Source organism: Arachis hypogaea, chromosome 16 (assembly GCF_003086295.3).
Source record: "Arachis hypogaea cultivar Tifrunner chromosome 16, arahy.Tifrunner.gnm2.J5K5, whole genome shotgun sequence".
NCBI classification, from domain to species: domain Eukaryota; kingdom Viridiplantae; phylum Streptophyta; class Magnoliopsida; order Fabales; family Fabaceae; genus Arachis; species Arachis hypogaea.
Genome location: NC_092051.1, coordinates 1,000,674 through 1,021,417, shown reverse-complemented (window position 1 = coordinate 1,021,417; position 20,744 = coordinate 1,000,674). Strand labels below are relative to the sequence as shown.

Below are 20,744 nucleotides of genomic sequence, written 5' to 3'. Positions count from 1 at the left end.
TAATATAAAGAGCTAGATCAACTAAAAAAAATTATTGCAGCAATGTTACCAAAAGCTTCATTGATAGTAACCATCTAGAATTATCTTATTTTGAGAATAATAAGCAAATTGGGTCTAAAAAGTAGGGATTGATATTGCAACAAATTTAATAAGAAGCTGAATGCTTGGCTATTGCATGTTCTAGTTCTTCCTTCTTGGCACCAACAACCCTATCCACTGCCTTGCCTTCTTTGAAGAATATGAAGGTTGGCATTGCTTCTACTCCCCATTCCTCAGCAATATCCTAACAAACCAAAGTGTTCTTTAATTTTAATTTGTTTCTATGATTCCGTTACAGTGAAAACTCATGTGCAGTCGTTTTTATATGAAATTGATACTTGAGAACTGCCAAATGATTTAATAAATTTAACTAAATTATCATCTAATGATTTTTAACTATCAAACTTCAGGTGAAGACAACTGTATACAGTCTCCACCTTGTATTATTAATGTGACACCATAAATATATATGAATATATGATAGGGGGAGTTTCAAGTGTATCGGGAATATCGGTGTTCCAGTTATTTTAATTGTTGATTTTAATTAATATATATTATATATATTTTTTATAATTTAAATCAACGGTTAAAACAACTGGAACATCGGTGTTCTCCGGTACACTTGAAAAGTTTCGGTTTAGTTACTCTATTGATCCCTGTAGTTTCGTAAAATTTTCAATTAGGTCTCTATACTTTTTTTTCTTTTTAATTTGGTCCCTGTACCAAATTTTTTTTTTCAATTAAGTCCCGCTTAGTAGTAATTGGCTTAATTTTATAGGGACCCAACTAAAAAAAAATTGATACAGGGACCTAAATAAAAAGAAAAAAAAAGTGTAAGGACCCAATTAAAAAAAAATTGGTACAAGGACTCAATTAAAAGAAAAAAAGTATAGGAATCTAATTAAAAATTTTGCGAAACTATAGGAGCCAGCAGAGTAAATAAACCAAAATTTTCCTATATGATATGCTTACCCTCATTTCATCTACATCCACCTTGAGAAAGATTACATTGGGTGTCTTCTTAGCAAGATCTGCAAAAACTGGACCAATGAAACGGCATGGACCACACCAAGTAGCTGTGAAATCCACCGCAACCTGTTCAAATAATAAATTAATTATTAAATTTTGAAACCATTTCATTAACTTTATACAAATCTTTCCACCCAAAAAATATTTAAAAAAAAAAATGTTATTAGAAGTTTGTCAAATAAATACCAGCTTCTTGGAATCGGTTCCTAACTTGAGTTGATCCTTCCATGTCTGAAGGCTTTTAACAGGGATGACTTGTCCTTCTGCCATTTCTAATTTTTCTCTTCCAAATAAAAACAATTATTAACTTTTCTCTTTGATGATTCTTCTTTGTTTAGCAACAAACGAAAAATAGGACGTTGAAACAAAAAAACTGGTCACCACTTATTCATGCCTTAGACCCCAATAAATTCGGCAAATGCTTTGCAAATTGCATCTTAATATTTTTAAAAAATATAAGTTAATCATAACTATATCATAATTAACAATTTAACATATCAAGTTTAATACATTGTGGAATTTTTAATCATTAAATATAGTAAAGCTACAAAAATTGGTATACGGCCCAATTTCAAGTCCATATTCATTTTCGCTTTCACGTGGTCATTTGCAAATGTTTTTGATTTGGAAAAAAAAATTAGAGTAGTATTTTAATTCCTAACTTTAGACCAAATTTTAATTTAGTTCTTAATGATTTAAACATTTTAAAAATTTTTAATAAGTTTAATATTATTTTGTAATTAAATTTAATACGAATAATTAGTATATTTAAAAATTAATATAATGTTTAATTTTAGTACATAAATAAAATCGACTTACCAATGATTATTAATGTAAAAATTTTTCTATTAATTATTCGAGTCATATTTAATGGTAGAATAACATTAAATTTATTTAAAATTTTTTAAAACTGAAATATGACGTTATTAGGATTTAATTCTAACATTAAAGGCCAAAACATAACTTTATCTTTTTGAAAAAGAAAATGATTTGGCTTTATTAATTAAAAATAAAGATCGATTATAAGTTCTAAGTTTCATTCGAGCAGCTTTTACAATCAACATATCAAAATTAAGCTTACGCTTCTTGTTAATATTTTTTTGTCATATTATTAATGAAAATATTATTAATAAAAATTTATACACCATTATTAAGCATTGGGCCTGAAATGGATTGAGGGATGAAATCCATTGTAAACAAATGGGCCTAGGCCCAATTAAAACAGGAGCGAAACTACACAGCCCAGAGCCCACTACTTGTAGAGGGTAAAAAGGTAAATTGGCTAAGAATTAGAACACAACCTTGTCCCCTTATTCCTCTTTCTTCTACTTTGAACTAGTTTCTGCTGAAAACGGATAATGATAATGGTGTCTCCGATAATTTCCCCTCCTTCATCTTCATCTTCCACACTTCATCTTCATTCCTTCGAATCTACCTTCTTCTTCTCCACTCCCTTACTTCCACAAAGGTATCATTTTACATAATAATTTATTATCTTTAATTTTTTGTTCTTAACGAACACTTGCTCACCATGTGTTTGTTGAAAGGAACATACGATTTCAAAGTAGATGCAATAAGTTTGAGAAGCATAGATGGAAAGATACTGTACGGTGCAGATTTATCAGCTCAAATGCACCTTCAACTTCAACATCAAATTCAAATTCAAATTCAAATTCAATGACGTTGATGAAGGAACCTCACAAGTACTTTGACCAAGTTTTCATTACCGTTCGTGCTGGTGATGGTGGGCATGGAGCTATACTCAATGCCCCCAATACTCAAAGATCACCAACAAAACAAGATCAGAAGAAGGATAAGGACAAGAGTAAGAAAAATAAAGTTCAAATTTTCTATGTGTATATGCATCCAATTTGCTGCTACCTTAGATTTTTTGCTTGTGACTAATTTTTTGACCCAACACATTGGTTTTTTATTCTATCTATTATCATGGGGTCTATTATTTGGGACAATTCATGCCACACAAATGCATCAATTTTGCTCATGTATACGCGTATTGTATGCTAATATACATCGAGATAGGAATTTTTGAACTAAAAGATAGGATTCTTCATTCTGTCTATGATAGTCATATACTGTCTATTATTTGGGACAAGCTATCATATCTAAAATAATTATTAAGAAAGCTAATATAAGTATTTGATTAAGATTATTATAAATATTCAATATCATATATAAATATTTTTTATTTAATAATTAATATATATCTCTGTTTACATTTTCATAAGTTGTTGTATTTATGTAATCGTGCAACATAGTTAAGAAGAAAAGCTCCTTGAAGAGGGACTTTGATGGTTCACTCATACTCCCAATGGGTGGACATGGTGGTGATGTGGTTATCTACGCAGATGAGGGAAAGGACACATTGTTGGAATTTCACAACAAGGGAAGGTACAATGCTAAGCGTGGTGGAAATGTTGATGCAATGGGTGTGTTGAGTTCACTGTTGCGTAATGGAATCACGGCCCCAACTTTGCGCATTCCTGTGCCTGTAGGTTTGTAATGCTCTTGTTTCTATTAATATATATGTGTCTGTGTGTTTAAATGTGAGCATGTTTTGTTACAAGACTCTATGGTGTCACTGCTTGGTAAGACATAGATTAGTTGTTGATGATAAGGGTGTTTGTCTTTTGTTTTTGTTTGGATGAAGAGTTCTGTGTCATGTGATTCATGTAGCTGACACTTCGCCTAATGAGTCGAGATTTAGTTCTTGTTGTTGATGACAATGTTTGTGTTTTTGTTTGAATTGACTATTGTCAGTCTTCTATGGTGTTGTATGTGAAGAAACCAAATGTAGTGTTGTAAAGTAATTTGAATAACTAAATCTTATGTCCCTCATTGAGTTCATGAATGTGACAGGTACAGTTGTGAAAAACAAACGAGGGAAGACGTTGGCTGATCTAGCACAACCTGGCGATGAAGTTCTTGTAGCTAGGGGTGGACAAGGAGGGGTAATATGCTTCCTTCTCTTTTCCTCCATTTGAAGGTTTGCTTTCAATGAGAATCATTGCATCAGATGCATTTGATTGATTAATGACTTTAGCTGATTGTTTTCCGAGGTGAGATAGGTTGTACCATGTCAAGCTGATGATGAAATGGAATAATTAGATCAACATAGTTCATATATACATTTAAGTAATTTCATTTTTTTTTTATTTGTGTGGCATAAGAATTTAGTTAGTGATTTATTTATTTTGCAATATCATGGTGCCAACTTTTTGTTTTTCTTCTTCCCTGGAAAATACAGAGAGTTTATTTATGTTGTTTTATTTTACTCTGAATATATATTTCTTTTATCATTCCCTGCCCAGATTAGTTTGTTAGAAGTTCCGCAGCATCAAAAGAAAAGGATGATGACTTTGACAACTAACGTGATGAGGGATGAATCTGATAAGGTGAAGTGTGTTGAGTCTTTTTCTGCACTTGAAGATATTTTTGGTGTTGTATTCCATAGAAAGATATCATTAGCAGCCTCTTATAGTTACACTCTCCTTTACTCTAATTGAATAACTTGTACAATAACAACAAAGCCTTATTCCCCCAGGAGGGGTCAGTTACATGCTTTTAGGGTAAAAAAAAAAATTGAATTGTGGAATACATAATACAATTAATGAGTATATTTTTTATCACCAAAAAAGTATCTAGAAACTACGAATTCTCATATCAGGCTTTATCAAGATTCAAGAAATGAACATGTGTTGGCGATATGAAATTTCTGCCTGATTTGATGCCACTGTGTATTAGCAAGCTGTGTTACTTTCTTACTGTAAGGTAAAACTTGTATTTAACAACTGTTACAGGTATTAGTTCACGGTCAGCCTGGGGAAGAAATTAAATTGGAGTTGATCCTGCGAGTAGTTGCCGATGTTGGTCTAGTTGTGAGTATGCCTCTGTGCACAATGCCCTATTAAATTAGACAATGCTGAGATTGCTAAAAATTAAAATATTGAATTTATCATGATTTAGGCCCAGTTTGGGTAACAGCTTAATTAAGCCCCTTTTAAAAAAATAGCTTAAACAATAAATGACTATATTAAAAGTAGCTTATAAATAAGTTATTTTATGTTTGGGTTTTTAGTTTTCAAAGTGCTTATTTTATAGAATTGTGATAAAAAGTAGTAGTATTATGAGAGAAGTCATTTTTTTAACTTCTCTATAAGCTCCTAAATAACCTTTTAGAAAGTTGCAATTTGGTTTTGAAAATTGCACCAGACATTAATACTACTACTTTGCATAAGTCAAAAGCTCAAAAAAGTTACTTTTGAAGCTTCCTAAACGGGTCCTTAGTATAGTCCAAGCGAAACTTTTCTGGCTCTAGAATAACTTCTTGTTGAAAACTGCTTAAGGTGCAATTCATATTCTCAATGATGAAGTAAATATTGTTTTAGGGACTTCCAAATGCTGGAAAATCGACACTTCTGGCAGCGATTACACTCGCAAAACCTGATATTGCTGACTATCCATTTACAACATTAATGCCAAACCTCGGCCGCCTTGGCGGTGATCCTACCTTAGGGGCAGGGATGTATTCATCTGAAGCTACGTTGGCAGATTTGCCTGGCCTTATAGAAGGAGCTCACTTAGGAAAGGTATTATATATTTCTTTTCCTCTTGAAGTGGCTCCATTGTAATTTTTAAACCATATTGATGCTAAATTTGAAAGCTTTTTATCTTCTAGGGTCTTGGCCGCAATTTTTTGAGGCACCTGAGGCGGACTCGAGTGTTGGTTCATGTTGTTGATGCGGCCGCTGAGAACCCTATAAATGACTACAGAACTGTTAGAGAAGTATGTATCTTGTATTCCGTCATTGATCATATTTATTTATTCAGGATTTTTTTGTTGGTTCAATTGCTTTACCTGTTATTTATTTATTTATGCTCTTAAAGACTCAACTCGAGCAACACTTAGAATGAATTTACTTGAACAATTGCTTTTTATATGCTGACTTGTTTCCTCCTAAAAACATGATTTTCAAAGTCCTATAATATTTTTTATTTATTTAATTATTTAATTAATTAATTTTTTAATAGCTAGCATGATGTGTATATAACGCTGGTTCATATAGTGTGCAGAAGCTTTTCTCGTTATAATGTGTTTCTTTCCCTTTCAGTAGTGTTGCTAAGTTCATGCTCTGTCAATGGTGATTTTGTTTTTGCAGGAGTTGCGCATGTATAATCCCGAGTACCTTGAAAGACCATACATTGTTGTTTTGAATAAGATTGACATATCCGAGGTATATAGTTCTCTCTTCCCACGCTCAATGCATTAAGCTCCATCATTTGGGGTTAAAGGATGAGGGTTGTGTTAGGACTGTGACAACTAACGTAAAACTATGTCAAATCTCTATGCATGGCCACATCACAATGATGTCTTTGGATCTATGCAGGGTTGTGCATGGATAAGATCCAATGGCATATTGGATCCATGTAGCGGACCTTACCTATTGAGAAAATGCTTTGTTAAGTTTTTGGGTTAGGTGAGGTCGCAAGGGTCAATAGTCCTTACTCCTTAGTCTTACTTTTGTGACAGGATTAGCAGTTTCTATGACTAGAACCTGGTTCCACTAGGTTATCAAACTCTCAAATTAACTCATAGAGTAACTCACAGCTATACGAGTTTAGGACCTAAATTCTTGAGTTTGATAACCCTGTGAGACAGTCTTGTGACATGCAAAAATTATGGTGATTAACATGTGTGACAATAATTCCAGGCAAAGGACAGACTTTCATCACTTTCTGAAGAAATTATGAAAATAGGCAACAATAGCACAGCTTCTGAACCGAAACCAAGTCCGGATGAATCATCATCTGATGAAGGTGACCTGCCGGAGAAAGTGCTCGAGGACTATCCACCACCTCTCTCGGTTGTTGGAGTTAGTGTTCTGTAAGTGCTTGACCCGTTGTTTTATATTACTACTGTATTTTACCAGTGTTTTACACAGGAAGTTACACAAAATTCTTTGATCATCATATAATATATGGATATGTTCTGGGAAATTGTTTTTCTTCATTACAAATCACATTTGTAGTAACTTGATAAATATAATTTATATCATGCTGTTCATAGTACCCGGATCTTGTAAGATGAAAATTCGAGTTGTTTCTTGCAGAAAGGGTATCAAGATAAAGGAGATGTTGAAGGAAATAAGGGCTGCTTTAAGGAAGTGCACTGGTTCCAATGAGCCTTCGAGTGTGCCACCGCCGCCTTGAGATATGTGCTATGCTTTTTTAAACGACATTGATGTGGCGGTTCAATGACTGGTCCGGCACAAATTCGGCTTTACCAAAGAACACAGCTCATGCTAAGTTCAAGTTGTTCTTAAGGACCATAATAGTAGTGAGACAATGGAAGCATTGAGTTGAAGAGTCAAAGTTGTTCAACCACATAGTTATTAGCAAGGTTGAGAATTTTGCTCGATGAGTTATATCAAAAAGTTCTATACTTCTATGTAACATATATGATAACTTATGTTTGTAAAATGATAATTATTTTGTCTGTTAGGCTCATATCTAGGTAAATTATTTGGACAAGCATAGCATGTACAGTACTCTTGAATATTTGGACAAATGTCTATTATCACTAATTGTTTGCTCTTAATCGAAATGTTTAACAATAAATATTTTCAAAAAGATGGAATACCCAACCCGACCCTGACAATTATCTTGAAGGGACGAGGTTCTTAATAAAAAAAAAAATACCTTTCTCAACCTCTGATTTTTACTTTTATGGGATTGATTAGTCCTTGTATAAAAAAAAGTCAATTTTTTTTTACATAGGGGCTAATCAGTCCCATAAAAATAAAGATCAAGGGTCGGGAATGGTTTTTTTTTTTTGTTAAGGGTTTTGTTGTCTTTCGAGATAATTGTCAAGAGCCGTTCAGGATTTTTCTCTAAAAAAAAAAAACACTCACTCTTATTTAAAATAAGTGTTCAAAATATAGATATGAATATATTCATATGCGATTAAACTCCTCTAAACGATTAGATTGGTAAAATAAAAAAAAATATAATTATTTTTAAATTAGAATAATAAATTTATAATTGATAAAAATTGTAAATTTAATAGTAATTAATTCTCTCACTCTATCATTATATATTTGTATTAATCCTTTTTCCATTTGAATAAATATTCCATGAATATGAGGTAACTTTTCATTATCCAAAACCAGCTTCTCTTCCCCCATAAATTCATCTTTTTTATTACCTCTCTCTCATCATTTAATATTTTTTATTCAACATTTATGCTCATTTATTTCACAAGGTAAGAAAAATTTGCTATTTAATTAAGGGTCTTTTTAACATGTATCTTAAAGACATTTTAAAAAAAAAATTATCTATCTTGTCTCTTAATAATACATGTTAAGATTATAAATTAATTTTTTTTAAATATAAAAAATAAATTTTAATATATTTATTTTGTATTTATTAAAAAATTAAAATCTTTTACTAATGATAATCTTATCATACACTCTAAAGACGCATGTTAGTTAAATTCTAAAAATATTATAAAAAATATATTTTTTAAATTTATTAAATACAATATTTTTTTATATTTTTAATGTGTTGAATATCTAAAAAATTTTAAAATTTTATATTATACTCTTGAAATTTATCTTTAAAATAGAAGATAATTAGATTTTGAATTGTACGCTGTCTAAAGTGTTTCATAGCAGTATATACAGACAAATAAAGAAGCCAAGTGTGCATAAGAGAAATAAACAGTGAGGGTCATAGTTGACACGAAAGATTGCTTCAACATGACGAGTAGAAATCGAACGTCACCATATTATTAATTAAGGGATATGAATTCAATGTATTCATTTGTATATGTATATACGTGTGTATTAGTATAGTATTTCATAGATTATAAATAATACATACAGTAGAATAAAAGAAAACTATGAATAAGATAAATATCAATTTTTAATTACTCTAGAAAAACTTTGTATAAGAATCCTTTATTATCCTTATTGTAAATATGTTTGGCTAGGGGATGAAAATTAGTAAAAAGTTTTATGGGTTAAATTTTATGTATATTTTTACACATAAATCTTAACTATAAAATTGTCATTCCGATTCTTTTTGCGACTTGACTAGGAAGTAAATTAGTATATCATAAAATTACTTCTTAAAAAAATTTAAATTAATAAAAAGAGATAATTATATTTTTAATTAGTCTTTTTATACAAAAGTCGTTGAATTTGTGTAAATTATTTTGCATAAGTTTTTTTTTATCTTATGTAATTTTTTTTCTCTTTTAAAAATAACAAGGATCAAACTCTAGACTTTCAGTTATAAAAGATCTAATATTATATTATAAAATTATTTTCATTAAAAATTTAAACGGATAAAAAGAGACATATAAATTAATTATGGATAAATTACATGTATATTTTTATACGTCAAAATTCTTTTTAAAAAATCAATCATATTACATAAGCATAAAAAATTAACTACTATTATATATTTCATACAAGAATATAGATTGATTTGATAAAAAATAAAAAAATTCTTACAAGAATACATATAGAAATTAAAAAATACAACAATAATTACTGGCTGATTTTACGGTGTAAACAATCTATCTTTGTTGACCATTTACACTGGATATTAATATCAATAAAATCCTCCCTATTCTTTTCCCCCAAATATAAATAGCACCTATTACTACCTTTGTTCTCTCCTCAAGTCATATTAGAACTATATCTATTACTAGTTTACTACTCAAATTTGTGAACTAATCTCCAAAATTTAATTTCTTGCTACAATGATCAAAGCAAAGATGATGGGAACTGATCAGGAGGGAAAGCAATTGATGAGGAAGCAAGCACAAACCAATTCAAGAAAGGGTTGTATGAGGGGAAAAGGAGGCCCTCAGAATGCAACATGCACCTACAAAGGTGTAAGGCAAAGGATTTGGGGCAAATGGGTTGCCGAGATACGCGAACCACGTCGTGGTTCGCGTATCTGGCTTGGGACGTTCAATACGTCCCATGAAGCCGCCTTGGCCTACGATGCTGCGGCGCGTAAGCTTTACGGCCATGATGCTAAGCTCAATCTCCCAGACCTTCAACCCTCTATTTCCACAACTCAGGTAAAAAGTTAGTTTTGTTCATACTTCATAACCTAACCACATTCTTGGTAATATTAAAGAAACAAAAAAATTAGCAAAAATTTATCTTATTTATTATTTATTAATTATTATAATAATTAATAAATACTAAATAAGACAAATTCTAACTGATTTTGAATAATAATTTTTTGTTACTAAACATTTTTGTTCTTGAAATGATATTACACCTTAAATTTTAGAAATTAAATGATGGTTGGAAGAAACAATGGTCATAAAGACAAAAGAGGTCATCGATCAATTCATTTATTCTTCAGAAATCATTTGATTCCATTCATGCATGCATGTTTATCATAGAGAAATATTTAGATGTTTGGAGAATTGGAGAATAAATCAATGTTCTGATCTTACTCTAATTAATTAACTATCTTTTATATCAGTATTATAGGTTGATTATTATTTTTAATTTAAATTTTAAAAATATTAATAAAATATAAATTATTTTTAAACTGTTAAAATAAATAATACAGAATAAGAGTACTCGTTTGTTCTCAAAATACAAAATAATTTTTTTATTACATACTATGTGCAAAATTTTTCGTTCATTATATTCATACATAAGAAGTTTAGATTTAATTATTTCTATTGACTCAATTAAAGTATATATTGTGTTGAAAAATATTTAATAACAAACAAAATTAGTCAAAAACGATTAAAATTTGTGTTATTTAACCTTCATTATTACTTGTTGCATGTCTTCCCATTAATTACTTACTGATATATACCAATCTTTATATAATTTTAAATTTTTAATTTCAGTTTAATAATTCCAATATACTTTCTTCGGTATTAATTGATTGTCTACTTTCAAGTTTTCACATTAATTAGTAAAATCATTGGAAGTTATTGAAGTTGTAAAAGAAAAAATATATTTTAGGACATTATTCATAAAGTAATTAATAATAAAGTAAATATTTAGGTTATTAAATAAGTGTATAATTAATAAAAAAAAGTTAACGCTATCTAAATTTTCTAACAAACAGACAATTATTTATTAAAAAATATATTTTTAAAAATAGACAATTAAATAATATAACATAAATCAAATATATTATGTATATACTAAAATTAGTCATTATATATGTATATATAAATATATGTATTATTTAACTCATATTTAATATGTATTTTATATTAATAAAAATTCAGGTACAGTTAATTTCATATGAAGTTAATTATTGAGAGTTATTAGATGACAATTTAGTCGAATCTATCAAATTATTTAACGATTTTCAATTGTCAATTTCACATAAAATTAACTGCACATGCATTTTTACCTTTTATTTTAACATATATTTTATACTAGTAGCGAAATTTTGTGGCTGAATTTAGTGTAATATTATCCAACACAAACAGTATATTATCTAGTAACTTTTTTTTTTAGTAATGCTAGCTAGACAAAAAAAAACAGCCAGAACTTGCCTTATTTAGCATTAATTAATTGTCGCAACAATTAATGAATGCTAAATAAGGCAAATTATGGCTAATTTTGTCTGATTTTCTTTAGTTACCAAATATTTCTATATTTTTTTTTTTTTTTATCTAACAGGATATTCAAAGAGACAACCTTCTTCAACAACAATCTCACATGATGATTAATCAGCACAACATTGGCACCTCTTTCAACAACAACAACAATCACCTCAAACCTTTGGTGCCCATGGCTGATGAGGTTGGTGTTACACCAATTTACACCAATGAAGCCATTATGTCTCTTCCCTTAAGAGATGATATCAACAACATCAATAACTTCAACACCAAGCCTATAATTTTGGAAAGCTTCCAAAACCCAACAAAGCCTATGGACAATAATATTATCAATAATAATAATAATGTAGAGAAGCCAAGTTCCTCATTTTCTGAGCCTGATTTTTATGATGATTCTATTTGGACAGAAGCTGCTGCATCTTTGAACTTTCCTATGCTTTCAGATGCTAATAATGGTTTTTATGAAGCTGGGGATATGGCTTGGATATGCAAGGTTGATGATGGTGAATAAATGTAATCATCATTATTTATATATTTAATAGTTTAAATTTTTGGATTTTATTATATAGTATTATTAAAATTTCTATGAAAAAAGTTCTAAATTTAGTTCTTATCAGTCTTATTCTTCTAAAGTATACAAAAATATAAATCTATTCCCAATTTACACTTCAAGTTCAAAAGAAATTATTACAAAAACAGGACAAATAATAATAATAATAATAATAGAATTATTAACGGAATAATGGAAATTATTGGTATATATGTGTGTATTAACTTACACAAGTTTACGAGTAGATAATAGATTCTCAATAATATACACGTTTTAATTTGGACATAACTTTTTTTTAATTTAATATCTATAATTTTACGGACGTAATATTCATAATTATACTATTATTATATTTAATATTATTTAAATATTTTAATAATAACTAAAAAATATAAAATAAGATAAATTGTAACTAAGAAAGGTAAAATATGATAATTTCTGAATTGTTTTAGACTGATTTTTTATTGTGATCCGAATATTGTTATATTAAATTACACTTTTTGGTTAAATTTGTAATAATTTCATGTTATCCAAATTAATTATTTCCTTGTTAGTTTTTCTCTCTTAATTACTGATTTTCTTTTTATGACTCTTTCCATCTTAAACAATATTATTTATTATTATCGAAGTTCGGATTTAAAAGTAAACATGGCAGTTAAAAGTTCGAATTGTGGCGGTTTTTTGGCCGTCGCTAAACATACAGCAACGGTTGAGTGATCGCTGAAATTAAAGGCGCTGGTAAATCTTTAGTTTTTTTTTTCGTTGGAATAACCGCTACCAAACATGGTAGCGACGAAAATGTTCTGCGACGGTTAGGAACCGCTGCTGATTTCCAGGACTGATTTGAGATTCTTTTCGCAACGGTTATCATTTATTTTAGTTAAAAAAATTGGATTTTGCAGCATTCGATAATAACCGCCGCTAAAAATAATTTTTTTTCCATTTAAATAGTTTATTTGAATTGAAGGTAAAAGAATAGATTTCTAATACAGAAATTTCATTGTTTATAAATAGCGTATTTTACAAAAAAAAACCATGAACTATATCTGCTATTATGTAGGCGCGCTTCAGAAATTAAACAACCATGTTATTGAGTTGGATATTGCATCACAGGAGGAAATGAAGTATATAAAAGTGTACATTACATATCTTCTTTCTAAGAGATATGCCCAAAGTATTAATAAGGGAGATGGTAATTGTTGTTTATTTTTGTTTTGTTCTAAAAATTTCTTGTGATATTAACATACCATGTTTTTACTAAATTAATATCTGACGAATTAGGAGTTTAGAATTTCTTTTCAGTAGCCTTATATTGTTGTATGATGTTGATATTTTTAATGTTACCTGAATATTCAGGCGAAGTAGTTAATGACAGTCTAGATGGGACAAAGACTGATTTAGAAGAAAATTTAGATGAAATCTTCTCTGTTAAAATTGACATCTCCATGCAGTCTGATTTTAAAAGGGTTCCGGAAGAAGACAATGAAACTTTGGATGATCAGCAAATACAAGATCATGTACATGTTACAAATAGGGGCTTCGATTTAAACAAAATGCCATGGTTTGGAGATGAAATATCAGATTCTGTAACACGTGAAAGCCATAGATTCATGACAGAGTATTTTTGCCCAGGTCAATACGATGTTGAAGAAAAATTTTGACCTTGTATTTTATCGATTCCCCTTAGTTTAATGGTTTTTGTTGCAGTATTACATATGTGACTACTTTTTGAAATTCAAGATTCATGTTGAATAAGGTATATTTTCAAAGAAGCCTTAGTTTAATTTATGCTCGATTAAAATTAGCATTAACTGATACATTTCTTACATATTTCTTTTACATTTATGCTTGAATGCAAACTTATAAAATCTTATAGTAAACGGAAAAATCTAATTTGTAAATATGTTCTCATGATTGAAAATTTTCTATATTTTTAAAGTGATTAATTTTTTTATATACAACAAATCCAAAAATAGTGTTACGGTTTAGGTAACAGTGACTCAAGTATATTGCTCAAAATTAACTAATTAGAATATATCGAAAATTAAAAGACGGACAAACTCAATTTATTTACCAATAAAAAATTTCTATATTTGTGAAAGACAATATTTTTGTGTAATAACATTGTTGAAACTAGTGAGAACTAAAGTAGTTTATGTTATGTTGATTTTTAAAAATAGACTATATCCAAATATGAGAGTGAGGAATTAAGTAAATTTGACAGCAGTTGGAATAAAACTGCCGCTAAAAATAAATTCTGGCTCAACAATTATTTCTTGCATTTTGTTATATTTAGCAGCGGTTAAACATAACTGCCGCTAAATTTGAAACGAATAGCAACTCCACGACTAACTGTTGTATTAACCACCGCTATTTTTCATCTAGTAGTAAATTTCTACAACTGCCACTAAACTGCCGTCGTTATCTGCCGAGATTGTTATAGTGTTATACAATATTTTCATATGAAGTTTTGTTTACAAAAGATTTTTCTTTTTTTTATTATTTACGTTAGTTAATGAAAAACATACATACGTTTTGTCACAGAAACAAACAAATAAATAAATTATTGATATTAATTGGATTATAATATAAAAGGGAAAACAAAAAAATAGTATATGATTAAGTGGCATTACTATAAGATAGTAATAGAAAGAAAATATTAAATAATTAATGTGAATAACATAAAATTACAAATTTAACCAAAAGGCATAATTTCATATTAGAAAAGAATATAATTTTTATAACTAAATCACAACTAAAAAATGGATTAATACAGACAGATTTATAGATAGATTTAGTCTTTATTATAGACGGATTTTTGGTTACCGACGGATTTTGTCCCTCTGTAAAAGTCTCATCGGAAATTATTTACCGACGAATTTTTTTCCGTCGGAAAATTACTGACGGATTTTTACCAGTTACCGACAGATTTTCCCTCTATAAATTCTCCATCCATTTCCCGAAGACGACGAACTTTCCGACGGATTTTCCGTCTGTAATTACAAACGGATTTTTCGACGAATTTTCCGTCTGTAATTACCGACGGATTTTCAGACGGATTTTTCGTCTGTAATTACAGACAAATTTTCTGACAGATTTTTTGTCTGTAATTTGAACCTTGGAAAATCATCTCACATTCTGATTACAGACAGAAAATCCGTCTGTAAATCCATCAGTAAGGTAAAATAGAATTTTTTATTTTTCCAATTACAAAATAAACTTATTTTCATACAAAATAAATATAAATTTAATACAAATTTTTATCTAATTTGTATTCAAATATTTATAATATTTCAAAAAATAAACAAATTCATCGTATTATCAAACTAAAAGAAAAGTACTATAAACAAGCAAGTCAATATAATTCAAAACATAAACAAAGTGTATTGATCATCAACTATAATTCCTAGTATATTGTTCAACCATACTAAAACTATCAGCTATAGTCTTCAGTGTCATCTTCATCCTCATCATCATCATAGTCCTCATCCGAAGACATTGAGGGTGGCGGTGGTAGTGGAACTGCACTAGAACTACTTGACGCTCTAACCTTCTCATAATAGCTAACATAAGCCTCATTCCATCTCTTCTGTTTCAGCTTTTCCTTCTTGGCCTTTCCAATTGCCCGTTCCAACTTTTCTAACTTCTTTTGAGTCTTTTCCATATGAGCCAAGCGTGTATCTAACAACTTACTAATACGCTCATCTGTTTGTTGAGTAACACGCTGAAAAAGCTCTTCATTGAGATTATGAATTTGTTCTCGCAAATCAGGAACAGAATTTTGATTTCTATGTACTCTTCCAGATACAGAATTAGCAGAAGTGGTTCCAGACTTGATAGAGCTATAAAATAATGACCATTTTCCATAAACTCAATTCTTCTTTTTCTCACCACACATTTCCTCTTAAATCAAGTCTTCATCAATTGGTGATAGCTCCATTCCCTGTGCTTGAGCCTCGGCATGTTGAGCCTGAACTTCTGCCAACTTTTTTATAAACTTCTCCTGTTGCACAATGATTATATCAATTATATAAATCAAGTTTCAAACAATATAGTACACAATATATAGCATACTTTTAATAACTACATATTCAATAGGTGAAGTTGATTAGCTCTAATGTCTTGCATCTCCATAATACTTTCTAATACTCTTCCTAATTTTTATTCGGTCATTTTGTTTTTAAGTAACAAATCTGTATATTTGAAATAATCATCCATCATAAATGAATAATCTAAGTGACATACATCTTATTTTATTTGTGTATATTTAATTATTTATGCACATTTATAAGGCCATAATGGGATTAATGGCCTTGATATAATGATAAACCATATTACATGAAGTACAGTGCTTGTTCCTCCAGTTTTCATACTCTAGACAAATTATTATAACCATCTTCATAAGTACATGATTGTGCATTATGTCCAATATTGAGACTCCAAATATAATTCTTGATGACCAAAATCACAAAGATGAACATTACAGTAGGGATGCAATAGATTCCAACCAACCCCAAATGCAATGTTAATGTCCCAGCACCAGTTTTCCACCGTCCACCATATCCAACTAATGCAACAAGTAAATGCAGTACATTCCAACTGATACAACAAGTAATGCAGTACATTCCAAAATCAGTGATGGCAGAAAGCTCTAGTAATGACACTTTCCCTCATGACTGCAGCGGGAAGAAACGGAAAATAATTTTGCAAATGTTTGAATGCAAAGTAACTGGGCTATCTTGCAAGTAAAGTAGCAGATCATCAATGACCAAAGGGAGAAAAATTAAGTATCAGAACATGTGGGACATTGCAATTTTAGCTTCAGACAACAAAATTGTAAATATTTTAACTCAAATATATACATGCATGTGTGTATATAAATATTCAAGTGGCAACATGTACATTAATTTAACATTTATGCTATATCTCACATGAGTGTCTTGTGAGTGCTTGTCCACCCATTTAGACTTGTCACTTTTAAGTGTGTGGGTTTCTTTGAAGACCTCCTTGTGGGTTGGTGTACGGTCCAACTGCTTCTTCTGTTCCACATAAAACACAAAATAAGAAAAAATTTACATAAATATATGTCTATTAAATAAGATCTAAAGCCACTTAAATTATGTTACCATCCTCTCTATAGTTGAGCTCAATGGTATAGAACCACCGCAATGGACAGAACCACCTAAGAGTAACGCTCGATTCTCCCTTGCTTTTTTCCTTATATTTTTTCATTTCTCATCTGTTTTCAGTACCTTTCCAGCACCTTTTTGTAAGCAGGAATTAGCCATTCGTGGGTTGTATCCACACCCTCACGGATATCTGACATCATTTGGCTAAATTGCTTACTTGTCCTATACTTGAAGCAGAAACTCAGAGAAAATCAGTGATCTCAAGATAAAAGTGGAAGCCACGATGAATGAATCTCACCTCAACTAAACTGAATAGATGGTTGCAAAAGTTGTGAGAGTAAGATTGATAAAGTGAGCTCGGAGAGTGTGAGACAGAGTGAGCTCGCGATGAGAGTTTGAGACAGAGTTACCTAAAATCAGAGAAGAGAAGGGACAACAGCAAAAAACGGCGAGGAGCAGTGAATCAGAAACAACGCACGGCGAGGAGGGGAGGAACCCTTCCCGATGGCAATGCCACGAGCTCAACTCAAAACTTCGTTCAATGGCGAGGAGAGGAGGAACGATGCGAAGAGGGCCGAGTAGAGCTTCCCCAGATGACGAAGGCACCCACGGTCTGTCCCCGCTGGCGGCGACAGCACCTTCTACCGGAGGAGAAGAGTTTGACGACAACTTTGAAGAGGGATGAGGGTGAAAATGAGTTCATAGGTTAGGAGTGTGAATGGAGCTCGATAGGGTGGTGATAAAATTAGGGTTAGCTCAATATTTCCGACGAAAAATTTAAATTACAGACGAATTTTCCGTCTGTAATAATTTAATAAAATGCAGCCTTTTGTCTATTTAATTATCCGTCTGTAATCATTTTTCACAAAAAAAAATTAAGTTTACCGACAGAATTATCGACAGATTCTGTTTTCTGTCTGTAATTTATGCTAATTCATTTTTTTTTCCGACAAAATTTTTTTCTGAAATTCCATCTGTATTTCCGTGGGATAAAATCCGTCGAAAATATCCGTCTATAATAATTAGTTTTCTAGTAGTGAATCAAAATATGTATATTACTAGACAACTCATAAATTTGTATAGTCAGCAAAATTCTATATAGTGAAGGCGTAACCTTCAATTCGCATAAAGTTTAATTTTTCTTCATCATCCTTAGTAAATATATATGGCATTTTGGATGAAAACAACTACTCTAAATCAATGCTCTCCAAATTTTAGTGCATGAAGCCAGGATCATTTTGACTTCATTATTTAATATTAAATTACTTCTCCTAAAAATATGAATAATATAAATGAAGTTGGCTAATGAGCATGACGACCTCTTACCCAGAATTAATTAATAACATTATTATATATTTAAGAATTAAGAGCAAATATCGCATATTTGTTAAGTGAAGTACCTATTTGTCATTAGATTTTTTTTTTGGGACAACATTTGTCATTAGATTTGAAAATTACATGTCTATTTCTCTGAGCCCAATTAGGAGTTCAAGGCTTAATTCATAAGCCCAAATTGTTATGAATGACTCCGATCCCTGCCCAATTTACCTGGTTGAAAAACTTGCATCAACGGCCTTTTTTTAATGTCACTTTTTTTTAATTTATTATTAAAAATATTATACTTTTTTATTAATTATTCAGATAACACTCTTTTATTGCAATGATAATTGACTTGATATTTTATTTTTAAGAGAAAATGACAAATAGGTCCTGACCTTTTGTCCTGCGGACATTTTCGTCTCTGACCATTGAAAAATACTTTTAAGTCCTTGACCTTCACAAAACTTAGACGAATCAGTCCCTGACGAAGGCATTTGGACGGATCAGTCCCTGATGAAGGCATTTGGACGGAGGGACTGATCCGTCCAAGTTTTGTGAAGGTCAGAGACTTAAAAGTATTTTTCAATGGTTAGGGACAAAAATGTCCGCGGGACAAAAGGTTAGAGACCTATTTGTCTTTTTCTTTATTTTTTAATTATACTTGTTTCTAATGATATAAAAACGGTAATATTTAAATAATTAATTTTAAAATAGTGATATTTTTTTTGAAAGAAAAGAGAGCTCAACACATTTAGTGGAGCATACAAGAACTAAAAGGACAGTTTTGCAACTCCAATATTATCTTTGGCATAGCCATCAACAACATGGGTTACCTTTTGCACCACTCTCTATAATAACAAAATGTCTTAACAACACAATCCACCACTGTCGCTGCTTTATTTTGAAAGATCACATCATTCCTACATAACCAGATGTTCCATATAACTGAGAAGAAATCCACTAGTCATGTTTTTCGCACATCTTTTCTCAAATTTATCGTCCTCCAGCTCTCAAAATGTTCTTTTATGGAACCTAGGGAGCTCCAAGCAAGACCCACATGACTTATCCATGCGCACCACACCTGCCAAGCAAATTCACACGTAACAAACAGATGTTGGACAGTTTCAATTTCCTTACTACACATAACACATATGTTATCACTTTGTTCAATGATGCCTAATTTGCTCAAGCGATCTTTTGTATTCACTCGGCCTACAAGTGCAAACCAAGTAAACAACTCTACCCGCGGTGGAACAATTTCTTTCCATATTCCATTTGTGAACTTATAGTTGAGTACATCATCCGTCAATGTCTGTACCTGCAAAGCCTGCACAAAAGAGTTGGTAGTATAAACGCCTTCCTTATCAAATTTCCACACCACTCTATCTTGTGTGTCTGCTAGCAGTCTCACAGCTTGCAAGGTCTCAAGCATTTGGTTCAAGCTGTCGGTCTCCCATTGTCGGAGTTTCCTTCTCCAATGGAAATTCCAAACCCACTCTATCCCATTCCAAAATCCACACTCCCCAATCACGGATCCCTTATTATCTGAAATCAAGTAGAGTCTTGAAAATGAGTCATTCAACTTCCCCGACTGTAGCCATGTATCTTCCCAAAATCTGGTTAGTCTGCCATCGCCTACTTCCATAGCCAACCCGTCAATCATCTTCTGTCTTACATGTTGCTCCTTGATTTGCAAGTTACAAATATCCCTCTACGGACCCCCTTTTGCTGGTATAACTTGAGTAGACAATAGCTGCCCCAGGGTTTAGATTATTGCATGAGCACACAACCTTTTTCCATAGAGGACACTCTTCTTTAGAGAATCTCCACCACCATTTAAACAACAATGCGGTGTTATGAATCATCGCATCTCCCACACCTAGTCCCCCTAGTTTCTTTGGTGCCTGTATCATCTCCCATTTTACAAGAGTCAATCCAGGTCGTTCGTCGTCCTTCCCCCAAAAGAATCTTCTTTGCAATGAGATTTTTTTTTGGCCACCGTAACTGGCATTTTATACAAGCTCAAATAGTACGTAGGCAG

General features: G+C 31.0%; 4 protein-coding genes across 4 annotated transcripts in view; 2 read left to right on the top strand and 2 right to left on the bottom strand.

Annotated features, from left to right (window-relative positions):
- Positions 1 to 44, bottom strand: part of LOC112754349 (BEL1-like homeodomain protein 7) — a 36,655-nt gene extending 36,611 nt beyond the window's left edge. The window contains exon 1 of the mRNA XM_072219192.1: positions 23 to 44. The gene's annotated coding sequence lies outside the window, so the exon portion shown is untranslated. The remainder of the gene's footprint in view (positions 1 to 22) is intronic.
- On the bottom strand, positions 32 to 1,482 carry LOC112755575 (thioredoxin H1). Its single transcript, XM_025803754.3, has 3 exons — positions 1,255 to 1,482; positions 1,012 to 1,134; positions 32 to 283 (listed from the first exon to the last, which is right to left on the bottom strand). The coding sequence occupies exons 1-3, from the start codon at positions 1,336 to 1,338 to the stop codon at positions 146 to 148; spliced, it is 345 nt and encodes a 114-aa protein (XP_025659539.1). The 5' UTR covers positions 1,339 to 1,482; the 3' UTR covers positions 32 to 145.
- An 887-nt stretch (positions 1,483 to 2,369) lies between these two features.
- Positions 2,370 to 7,684, top strand: LOC112758267 (probable GTP-binding protein OBGC2). The gene is made up of 11 exons (XM_025806888.3): positions 2,370 to 2,536; positions 2,616 to 2,893; positions 3,345 to 3,581; positions 3,946 to 4,037; positions 4,398 to 4,481; positions 4,887 to 4,964; positions 5,475 to 5,675; positions 5,765 to 5,872; positions 6,246 to 6,320; positions 6,798 to 6,970; positions 7,197 to 7,684. The coding sequence occupies exons 1-11, from the start codon at positions 2,427 to 2,429 to the stop codon at positions 7,294 to 7,296; spliced, it is 1,536 nt and encodes a 511-aa protein (XP_025662673.1). The 5' UTR covers positions 2,370 to 2,426; the 3' UTR covers positions 7,297 to 7,684.
- Positions 7,685 to 9,789: 2,105 nt separating this feature from the next.
- Positions 9,790 to 13,915, top strand: LOC112758059 (uncharacterized). Its single transcript, XM_025806632.3, has 3 exons — positions 9,790 to 10,180; positions 11,766 to 12,207; positions 13,611 to 13,915. Exons 1-3 carry the CDS (start codon positions 9,854 to 9,856, stop codon positions 13,913 to 13,915), a joined length of 1,074 nt encoding a protein of 357 aa, XP_025662417.2. The 5' UTR covers positions 9,790 to 9,853.
- The last annotated feature ends 6,829 nt before the right edge of the window (positions 13,916 to 20,744 follow it).